Consider the following 11,391-nt stretch of genomic DNA (forward strand, 5'->3'; position numbering starts at 1 on the left):
AGGTGAGCATCTGCCCATTGCCCCCTTCCCCCCTGGTTCCCACCTGTGCCCCTGTGTGTCCTGTGGCCCCAGGACAGCCCGTGTGTCTGCTCGTGCAGGGGAGGTGCCCGCAGACCCGGGTGACCGGAGCTGAAGGTATAGGAGTTCTGAGCAGTGACGTCCTGGCCTTCCTGGTGTCGCTGCTGTTCAGTCGCTAAGTCGTGTCTGACTCCACGTGACCCCACGGACTGCAGCACACCAGGCTGCCCTGCCCTTCACTGTCTTCCTGGGGAATCAGTGTGAATGTCAGCCCAGGGCCGGAAATCCACCTCTCAGACTCCCCACACCTGGTACACGGTCTCATGTGGATTGGCAACTTGTGAATCCAGTTTTTTTGTTTGTTTGCTTGAATTAGAAAGTAAACCATCCCACTGGCTTTTGCATTTTCTGAGCCACAGCCTGACACAGAAACGTGCCTGTGTATTTTAAGCAGCTCAGTACAAGCCGTGACCCTGGCGGGAAGTGAAGCCCCTTCCACTCGCCGTGTGTGAACTGAGTTCGGGGTTGCTGAGACACTTCTCTTGGCTTCCAGGAACTTCCCGAAAGCCTGTGAGCTATGGGAGCAGATTCTCCAGGACCACCCAACAGACATGTTGGCCCTGAAGTTTTCCCACGATGCCTACTTTTACCTGGGCTACCAGGAGCAGATGCGAGATTCTGTGGCTCGAGTTTATCCCTTCTGGACGCCCGACATCTCCCTGAGCAGGTCGGTGCCCGCTAGGAGTCACATCATTCCTGTCTCAGCCTCTCTCCTCTGCCCTGAAACTCGTGAGACTGCTGCTGCTATTTCCTGTTTCTCTGAAGTGAAAAGGTGGGAGTCCCCTGGTGGCCCAGGGCTTCGGCCTCTGTGCCTGGGTTGGACCCCTGGTCAGGGAACTGTGGTTTCGCCACAAGTCTCAGCCAGAAAACAAAAAGTGAAAAGGCTTCACATCTTCATCTGATCTTTATCCCATCCTGGGAATGAATACCGTTATGTATCAGTCAGCACTACGTAGTTTTTGCTGCAGTAACAAACATCCTCTAGATCTTTTACTCCACTTCTTATTACGAGAAAGACGAGCTTCTCCCTCGTGATACATGTCTGTCAGAGGCAGGTGGAGTCTCTGGGCCCATGCCGTTGTCTCCCTCTGGGATCCCAGCTGGTGAAGCCACTACTCTCTGGACACGCCAGCTGCTAAGAGGAAGGAGAGCTTTCCTGGGGGACTCGCATGGCATCAGTGCTCAGAGTGAAGTGCTCTGAGTCGCTGGCCAGATCCAGTCACCCCCACAGGAGGCCAGGAAGCGCAGCGCCACCACGGGCTGGGAGCAGAGGGAGGCATGGGCTACCTGTGAGCAGGCCGAGGGGCCACCACACGGGCGCACCCCCACTGCGTCTGCATCGCAGGACTGTTGTGAAGGGCAAGGGGACTGAGAGGTTGCAGGGCTGTGTCAGGGCCCTCCAGAAAACGGAACCAGCAGGACATGTGTTTATTGTTACTTGGCCGCTAAGTTTTGTGTCCACCCCACGGACTTAGCCCGCCAGGCTCCTCTATCCATGGAATTCTCCAGGAAAGAATACTAGAGTGCGTGGCCATTTCCTCCTCCAGGAGATCTTCCTGACCCCAGGATCCAACCCGAGTCCCCTACGTTGGCAGGCAGATTCTCTACCACTGAGCCACGAGGGAAACCCAGGATGTGTATATCTATATCTATGTTATTTGCACTCACCCAGAGGGAGAGAGAGGGGGCGGAGGAGGGAGGCATTGGCTCCAGGGACTGTGGGGACTGGCAAGTCTGCAGCCATTCCAGTCTCGGCCTTCGTCTCCACGTGGCTGTCTGTCCACTGTGTGTGTCTCTGAGTGTCTTCTGTATCCAAAACATCCCTCTCCTTTGTCTTATAAGGACACCAGCCATTGGGTTTGGGGCCCACCCTCATCCAGGATGACCTCAGCTTAACTTGATCTTGATAATGAGCTGCAAAGATTCGAATTCCATGTAGGGCATGTGTCCAGACACACCATCTGGGGGGACACAGCCCTGCACCCGCCGTGTCACGGGTGGAATGGTTCCCATCCATTTTTAAGAAATAATAATTTTTGTTTGTTTCCAGCTATGTGAAAGGCATCTATTCTTTCGGACTGATGGAAACCAACCTCTACGATCAGGCGGAAAAGCTCGCCAAAGAGGTAGGTGGGCCCTTCCCGAGGTGCGGGAGCGCCCGAGGGGAGCGGTGTCAGGGCGCAGAGCAGGCCAGGCTCGGCCCCCGACTCTGCACCCCATTTCCTGCGGGGAGGCCGTGTGTTAACAGAGAGGGCAGCTCCCTCTGGCCACCTGTGCCCCTCGGGTCTGCAGAGCCACCTCGCACAGGTGGGGAAGGCCCGTGGGGCTCCGTCCGCCCCTCCCCCTCTGGGCCGTACGGCCTGGCAGCTCTGTGTACCCTGGCTCCATGTCTCCAGGGCCCCCCGGGTGTGTTCTGGACCCAGACTGTGTAGGTGGGAAGTGGGTGTCAGCGTTGCCTCTCCCACCTGGAACCGCAGGTTTCTAAGCGTCGCTGATAGCACCAGGTCTCTGGGAGGGGACCGTGAGGTGCTGAGTGAGGCTTGTGGCCCAAAATCCACCGAACTATCAAGTTAAGAAGGAAAGAAAGGGAATTTTACTCGAGCCAAACTGAGGATTGTAAACCGTGAAGCAGACAGTTCTGAGCACTGTTCCGCCTGTTAGAACTTGAAGGTCAGTCGCTTACTTTTGTGAGACTAAGGACCGAACATCGAAATGACATCCTGATATTTTCCCTAAAGGCCACCAAGCACACGCAGTCTGGATAAGCACGAACAAAGTGAGCAGCGAGTCACCATGCCCCGCTGCAGAGCTGCGAAAGGGCAGAGTTCTCTGAAGAACTTACGCTGTTAGCGTCGGAAGAGAGGGAAGACTCCATCTCTAGGGCTGAGCAGGCACTCCCTTCTTTGAGGAGCTCTGGTTAATGTGTGATGCAGACGTGCACTGCTTATCAGGGAGCCAGGGAAGAGGCCTGAACAAGCACAGGGAGGATCTTTTGCTTAATTTTTCTTGTCCTGCCTTAAAATATAAATTGTATCTCATCAGGCTGCTTCTGGTGGGCCCTGATCTGGCACTGGGGCCTGCTGGAGGTGTACCGCCTCCACCAGAGGGAGCCGCAGCCAAGGGCACAGAGCTGGGCGGGATGCTAAGTGCTTCCCGCAGGCCTGGCCCCTCCCTCTGTGCTGGGGCACATTGGCTGGCCGCTACCCTGGCGGCACCCTGGACACCCTGGCTTGCAGGCCCCAGGGCTTCTGCTTCTCTGACTCAGAGGCCCCTCCTCCAGCGCCTCCCCTCCCAAGAGTAGAGACTGAGGCCCGGGGTGGGAACACCATGTACCCGGGAGTGACAGCCGCTCCTGGGCCTGGCTCAGGGCTGGCCCTCACTTGGACATGCCCGGTCCATCTGCTGGATGCAATGCCATGAGGCATTGAGCCCTTCGTCACTCAGAGGAGAGCAGCCAGGCTTTGGGAGGCCAAGGCCAAGGCCGCCTAGCCCACAGAAGGCAGTGCCAAGCTCCCCCAGGCTGCCTGAGCACCATCCATGCTGCCTGGACAGACATGCTCCCCAGCTCCCAGCAGGGCTCGTCCCCCAGACGTTGCCCTGGAGGGCTCCCAGCACCCTCCCCCTCCCCAGGGGGCAGTGGTGCCCTCCTGGGGCCACAGGGCACATGGGTCTCTGCAGACCTCCGGGCTCACAAATAGAGGCGGGACTTGACAGGAGGTGACAGGGTCTGTGATGCAGTCCCGAGTCAGGGCTTTGAGCGGGGGACACAGGGGACTTCATGGTACTCTTGGCTCCGTGCTGGGGGACCAGGCGTCACCTCCCAGGGGGCCGGCTGCAGGAAGGTCCCCTGGACACCTTGGCATTAGGCCCTCCTGCAGGGCGCCATCTGTGTGGGCACCTGTGGGTGGCAGGATGGTTCAGAAAGTCAGAGGGCGACCAAAAGGTGAAGGGTCACAACCGCAGGAGCAGGAAGGGGTGATGTGGGGGCCCCCTTCCCTCCCTTCACAGTTGTTCTCCTGCGGGCGCCCACACGCTAACTCCAGCAGCAGTCCACTACAGACAGGTACTGGGCAAGGCCAGGCTTCTTGGAAACTGAGAGTAGGCTCCACAGGCTCCTCTGGGATCAGGAGAGGCTTCATGGTGGTGACACCCGGGCCTCCTCTGCAGGCTGAACCCCTAGGGCAGAAAGAGCCAAGGGCGGCAGTGGGGAAGGGGAGAGGCAGGCCCAGGCTGGCTGATAGACTGAGCACTGATAGACCGGGGCTTAGGGCGGAGGCGGGAGGGCCGGGTGCTGGGAGCAAAGTCTGGGGACAGCAGGGCCAGGTCACCCTGGCCAGGCGGACTTTGCCCCAGGAAACTGTGGGGGAAGCAGGTCAGCGGGGAGGGCGGCCACGATCCCCACAGGGGGTGAGAGCAGCCCCTGCCCTAAGCCCCGGCCCCGTGCTGCACCCCCGGGTCTCCCGCGGCATCCCGGTCCTGTGGGGCTCCGCCCCAGGCCCCCGGCATCCCTGCAGGCGGGCCCCTTCTCTGTCCCCACGCAGACCGGACGGGCGCGTGCAGTGGGGCTTCACACCGCCCGCTGCTAGCGCAGACCACCTGGCAGGGGCCAGGCTAGGGGCAGAGGTGAAAGGCACGGGGGAACCGAGGTGGCAGGGCTGGGGGGGCCCGTGGTTGGGTGTGGGGGGTCTGGACCCGTGTGGGTGGTCCCCAGGGTCGCGGGGAAGCTCGGCTTACTGCCCCGTGCCGGGCTCAGGAGGCGCCCAGTAGCCTCACATCCCTCTGCCGTGTTGTCTCTGGCAAGTCCACCAGTCCTGTGAGTGGCTGTCGCTATTACTAGCAGTATCAGAACGAGCCTGGAAAGCCCAACACCTGTGGTCCCTTGGCCGTGTTGTGGGCCTTGATTGTGTGTGGCCTTGGGTGTGTACTAGTTGGGAGGGGCAGCTGAGAGCCCCCGGAGTCCGTGCACACTCAGTGTCCACTGGCCTCCATGGCAGCCCCGAGAGGAAGGTGGAGACGCTGGGCGGCGTGTTGCACGTGACTCAGCTGTGTACCGGAGGCTTGGGGCGAAGGGGCTGGATAAGCCCTGCTTTGGAAAGACCCCACTGCCGCCCCACTGTGTGGCTCTGGGCAAGTCACTCAGCCTCCCTGCGCCTTAGTGTCCCCATCCGTGAAGTGGGCACTGACACCCTCGTTGGCAGCATCCAGCGTTCGGTTCGCAGGCTGGTCTTTGGGGTCGTTACTCTGGGGCAGAGCCCAGGCCCCTGGAGCCCCTGCGCTTGGCACGCCTTGTCCCCAGGTGGACCGACTCACGCATCACGTTAATTTGTCCTCCTGCCGCCCCCTCCTCACCCACGTAGGCTTTATCCATTAACCCGACGGACGCATGGTCGGTGCACACCGTTGCGCACATTCACGAGATGAGAGCGGAGGTCCAGGAAGGATTGGAGTTCATGCAGCACTCAGAGGCCCACTGGAAGGTATGGTTCTTGTCCATCCACCTGCCTGGAAAATTCTATCTGTCTTCGTAAGTTAAGCTGAGGATTAACAGCCAGGGTTACTGGGTGCAGCTTAGTTTTGGGGAAACTTCTGTTCCTCTTGGAAGCATTCCTATCAAACCACCAGGTCCCCTGGGAGCCACATGGCTCCCCAACACCTGCCAGCATTTTGCAGGCAATCCTAGAATTGGTCGTGGCCTGAGGCATTTGGCTGTAGAAGGAATGGATGAGAAAAATTACTGGGTGAACAAGAACCCAGGCTTCCCAGGTGGCTCAGCAGTAAAGAATCCTCTACAATGCAGGAGACCCAGGGTAGATCCCTGGGTCAGGAAGATCCCCCCCTGGAGAAGGAAATGGCAACCCACTCCTGTATCCTTGCCTGGAGAATCCCGTGGACAGAGGAGCCTGGCGGGCTACAGTCCACCAGGTCGCAGAGTCGACCACGACTGAGCGACTAAACAACGGCAACGAACCAGAGCCTGGTGCCAGTGAGAACCACGGAGGCTCTGAGCTGCCTGCTCCACCACCGGCCAGAGGGCTGGACACAGACCCTGGAGCCACAGAGTATCCTCAGGGAGCAGCTGGTGCAGCCAGGGGCCAATGGGGTGGGTGAGGGCCCAGCGACCGTCTGCAGGGCTGGCATGCGGGGGCCGGGTCCCTGGTGGGGCAGCGGCACCCCTGCCATCCAGACCTCTCAAGCCCTGCCAGGGACTTTCCTGGGGCCTGACCGCCCTGGGGCCTCCCTGTGCCCGCCTGTGCCCAGCTGCGGTGGCCCTCCACCCTCACACGTGCCTCTTGTCCTCGGGCTTGTCCCTGGCACACACCCGGGCTACCTCTCCAGGGGTGTCTGCTGCCCAGCCCTTCTCTGGGCCCCGGTGGGCACCCAGCAGCGGGTGGTCAGCGACTGAGCAAACGAAGGCGAGACCAGGAACCCAGCAGGGATCGGGGACTGGCTGGGTCACCTCGGTGCCTCCCAGCGGCTCCCTGGCCCAGGAAGGCCAGTGAGAAGTCATTGACGAGAAGGCAGCATCCCGGTCTCTCCGGGAGGGGTATTAGGTGGAGCAGGCGAGCAGGTGCAAGGTGCACTTGGAGAACTGTGATGGCATTAGATTCAGACTCATGGCTTTTAAAGGATCCCCAGACCCTGGGCCTGACCTCGGCCCTGGATGGGGAGTAGGGGGCACAGTGTAGGTCGGGCCCCGGACCTCAGGCCCCCCAGCAGGTACTGACCCTGCATGGAGAGGGCACCTGGGCGGCCGTGCCCTCCGGGGGGAGGCCGGGGAGGCCTGGCCAAGGCCGGGTCATTTGTATTCATTCCATTTACTTCCTGCCCCAGTCTCTGGATTTCCTGGGCCTGGGTGCTTGAGGCCTGGCCTCTCCCCAGGGCAAGAACCCGATCCCTCTGAGCCTCAGTTTCCTCATCTGAAAAACCTGCTGTTGCCACTGCCGTGAGGCCCCTGGCCCCAAAGGAGCACCCTTGGACGCTGGCCTGACTGTTAACATGAGGCAGCACTTGATGGCTGGGCTCATCTGGCAGGCGCTGGGCCCCGACGCCTGTGCAAGGCCCCTACGGTGGCTCCTGACGGTCTCCAGCCTGACTGCACGGCCCAGGGGCAGATGGCGGGGCCCAAGGCTCCCCTTCCCGTCCTCCAGTACCTGCCCCTGGCTCTTGGCTGCCGGCACCAAGCTCAGTTCTTCAGGCTCCAGTCAGTGTCCCAGGCTTTACCTCATCCCAGGGACCCCACTGAGAGTCCTGCCCAGGCTTCTGCGTCTTCAAAAGGCCCGTCAAGCGGAGCCAACAGCTCCCAGCATGACCACAGCATGACAGGGGCACTCCTGGGGGTATGGAAACCCAGAGGAAGCATCCCACCCAATTGGGCTTGAGGGGGAAGCAGTCAGAGAAGGCTTCCTGGTGGAGGCAGCCTGTGAGATGAATGTCGAAGGGTGAGTAGGAGTTTGTGGACAAAGGACAGGGAGGTGTAGGATCAGTGTAAACAGAAGTCCGCAGTGGCCTGTGACAGAGGGGAGCTGGGAGGGTTGAATCCTCAGACATAGGTGCCAGGTAGACGTGGGCCATGGAGGAGGCAGCGTTAGCTGCCTCCCAGGAGGTGGGAGGTGCCCAAGCAGAGAAGGAAGTGTCTGTTGTAACCCTGTAGGCTGGCGCTCGTGGTGGGGCCCAAAGCACAGCAGCCGCAGCCGTCCAGGTGCCACCGCTGCCCCCTTATCCCGTGGGCTGTGCCAGGACCTGCAGAGGTTCGGCCCCGGGCACAGCTGTCCGTCGGGCTTTACTGGGATGCCCTGCCTGTTGGGCACAGTCGGCCTCTGCAGCCGTTTGGATGGACTTCCTCATTTTCTCCACACCACACCTAAGGAAGGCGAGGCTTGGGGTGCCAAGTGGCCCCCTCTGGGTGGCTCTGGTTTTCCTGTCTCCTCGTCCTGGGGCTAAGATGCCAGCCTGCCGTAGCCTCAGCACCCTCAGTAAATTCAGGCATACCACTTGCCGAGGCTCAGGGCCGAAGGAATGGACAGGCGTGGACTTGCCAGCCAGGGCAGCCGAGGCAGGGGCTGGGAAGTGTTTCCTGCACCCGAAGCTGCGGGCTTCTGCGTTGACACGGACAGCAGCTGCTTATCCCCCGTACCGCACCCCCCCAACCCCCGACCCTGGGCTGTCAGATTTTTCTCATTCTCTTGTTCTTTCCCCAGGACTCTGACATGCTTGCTTGTCATAATTATTGGCACTGGGCCTTATATCTGATTGAAAAGGTAAGATGACCGGCTGTCTTACCCTACAAAGATGGAGGGCTTACCCTCCAAGGAAAGAAAGGCTTTTCCCCTGTGCTGTACTGTATGCCCTGCGGAGCAGTGGTGTGTTTGTGCATTTCAGCGGTGTTCTCACACAGTCGGGCACTCATGTTTTCAAACAGCTTCTCAGGTTTGAACTCCGTTAGGTGCTTCCCACTGTCCTGGACTCAGAAACCCTGTACACACACGTGCCATTTGTGGCGACAAGGCAGCTCCAGTGTGAACTGCTCCAAGGCAGCCCCTGGAGTGAACTCCAGGCCTGCACCCCACAGTGAACCTGGATGAGCCGTGGGGCCCTCACAGTGCTTCACCCAGTGGGGGCGCGGGTGTGGGGCCATGCTGGACCCCAGCGATCCCACCACTGGGTCCCATTTATAAGGGCTCTGCTTACAGTTTGTCGTAGAGAAAATCTAGAAGCTCCCTAAAGGTCCAAAGAGAAATGCTTGTAAGGTAAGGGCCCTGTAAGGATATGCAGAATGCAGTGACACAGCATCTTCAAGAAGGCGGTGAGCCCAGCTGGATGGGCCATGAGGAAAAGGCAGAGAGGAAGAAACCGTCCTGGAGGAAATAGATGGGAGAGCTCACAGCCGCTCGACAAGCGCTTCATGCGAAAAATGATGCTTTTGCGGAAAGGGCTCCCCTAGCAGCAGCTGGTGCCGTGTCTCCCACCTGGGAAGAAGGGCTGGGGCCGGGTGGGTTCCCCTCCTCCCATCCCGAGACCCACCAAGCTGTGGGTAGGCAGGCTGGGGCCTTTGTCGAGGCATTTTCAGTTCACGTCTCAGCATCTCATTTCACCTCCTCCCTGTGTTAATCCTGGAACTTCATTTTTCCAGGGCGAATACGAGGCTGCGTTGACCATTTACGATGACCACGTAAGTCCACGCTTGCACCCGATTCAGTTTATTTCGTCGATTCACCTTCAGTCTCGAACAGTTCCCTGATCCAGTCCGTGTTGCCCCAGACAGACCCACAGCCGGAGCGAGAGCCCAGCTCTTGTGTGAGACCTCACAGCGCTGATTCTCTCCAAGGGCGGTGTTGAAACCCAGAATGGGATTTGACTCTGCTCACCTGTGGGCGTTGGGAGATTGCTTTCCCAGATGGCTCGGTGGTAAAGAACCCACCTGCCAATGCAGGAGATGCAAGAGATGAGGGTTCAATCCCCTGGGAAGATCCCCTGGAGGAGGAAATGGCAACCCACTCCGGTCTTCTTGCCTGGAGAATCCCATGGACAGAGGAGTCTGGTGAGCTGCAATTCATGGGGTTGCAGAGTCGGACACAACTGAGCACTAGATAAAGCATACATACTGTATTTTACCACGGTAACCAGTGCAAGTGTACGGTCACCATGGCAACCAGTTTGTGTGTACAGTTACCATGGTGACCGCTTTAGGTGTGCGGTTCCCATGGTAAGCAGTTTACATGTACAGCTCTGTGGTGGTCAGTACATTCACATTGCAATGCAGCCTTCGCCACCATCCATTCCTGCAACTTTTTTATCTTTCCAAACTGAAAATCCCCACCTACTCAACGCTAACCATTCCCCCTCTCTCCAGGCCCTAAGTATATGTTTGAAAGTGAAAGTGTTAGTCACTCAGTCATGTCTGAGTCTTTGCGGCCCTGTGGACTGTAGCCCGCCAGGCTCCTCTGTCCAGGGAATTCTCCAGGCAAGAATACTGGAGTGGGTTGCCATTCTCTTCTCCAGGGGGTCTTCCTGACCCAGGGATTGAACCCAAGTCCTGTATTAGCAGGCAGACTCAACTTTTGAGCCAAAGATGTGTGTTTAAAAGAAAAAAAAAAAGCCTAACTCAGAACTTCTGGGCACCCCACTGTGGGCTTACGAACAGTCTGGGGCACAGACATGCTTGTGATTTGAGGCTCTGAACCCTGGAGAAAAATGCTCAGTAGGGTTTCCTGTAAGAGGAAAGCCTATGTAAGCTCCATCCTCTATAAGGCACTCCTTGGGGTAGGGAATGAAGGGTGACGGGAGCTTGTGGGGTGGGGTGCAGACCCGCTGGAGGAGTAGTTGTTGTCAGGCCAGGCGGGGACACGCAGTGCGAGGCGGGCCAGGGCCCGACACCCACTCCCCTGGGGCCAGTGCGCTGGGCTCTCTCCCAAGTCTGTCCAGTGTCCCTCAGGCACCCTGAGCGGCCCAGGCCCTGAGAGCCGAACGGCCCTGAGGGGTGCGTGGAGGGGACGCTGGTGGTGGCTTCCGTGGGCTGAGGGCTTGGCCCCGATGGGCGGACTCGGGTGGTCCCTGCAGCCCCTCATCCCCCCACCTGCCCTTGTCTTCCAGATCCTCCCCAGCCTGCGGGCCAGCGGGGCGATGCTGGACGTGGTGGACAACTGCTCCATGCTGTACCGGCTGCAGATGGAAGGTAGCCCTGTCTGCTTCCTGGTTCCCCCCCTCCAGTGTGACGAGCGGGAGGTGCCGTGGCTGGGGTCCAGGCCGGCAGGAGCGCTTGAGCGAGTTTCTCCAGGGCCTGCTCTCAGCCCTGGGACAGTGCGGCCCCAGGCCAGGGTCCAGGCCCCAGCTGCCCTTTGTCCTGGTTCCCACTGCCCCTCGGAGCACAGGCCTCCAGCTCCAAACCTGGCGGGCCCCTGCCGTCCCCACAGCCTACCTGCCCGGCCTGCAAGGCACAGGTGGCACCTGGCCACCCGTCTCTGGTACCATCTGTTTCTCAATGCCCAGGGATTTCAGAGAGACACATTTCTCAACAGTGTCACCTGATGCTTGGACGTGGCCGGGACGGGGTTGGTCATACCTCTGGGGGCCACGGAGGGCTTCCGGCCGACCACTGCGGGTACCGGACGGCTCTGTCCGCCCTCCCAGGTTCAGCAGAGCCAAACCCCTGCCCACCACAGGGCCCGTGTCAGCGGGACAGAGTGGGCATGAGGCTGTTTCTAGAGTGCTCTGGGAAGGCTTCCTAGAGGAGGTGAGATGGAAGCCACGAAAAGGAGCACAGGGTTTTGTCGAGGGGCGATGGGAAAGGACATCAGAGCAGGGAGTGGCCTATCC

General features: G+C 59.6%; 1 protein-coding gene across 1 annotated transcript in view; it reads left to right on the top strand.

The window, feature by feature from the left end:
* Positions 1-11,391, top strand: part of TTC38 (tetratricopeptide repeat domain 38) — a gene marked incomplete at its 5' end in the record, with an annotated part of 23,349 nt that overhangs the window by 5,228 nt on the left and 6,730 nt on the right. The window contains 6 exons of the mRNA XM_010859583.1: positions 572-745; positions 2,129-2,204; positions 5,436-5,555; positions 8,277-8,336; positions 9,209-9,247; positions 10,669-10,750. Coding sequence (XP_010857885.1) covers positions 572-745; positions 2,129-2,204; positions 5,436-5,555; positions 8,277-8,336; positions 9,209-9,247; positions 10,669-10,750 — 551 coding nt within the window. The remainder of the gene's footprint in view (positions 1-571; positions 746-2,128; positions 2,205-5,435; positions 5,556-8,276; positions 8,337-9,208; positions 9,248-10,668; positions 10,751-11,391) is intronic.

Source organism: Bison bison, unplaced genomic scaffold (assembly GCF_000754665.1).
Source record: "Bison bison bison isolate TAMUID 2011002044 unplaced genomic scaffold, Bison_UMD1.0 scf7180017856539, whole genome shotgun sequence".
In the NCBI taxonomy this organism is placed as follows: domain Eukaryota; kingdom Metazoa; phylum Chordata; class Mammalia; order Artiodactyla; family Bovidae; genus Bison; species Bison bison.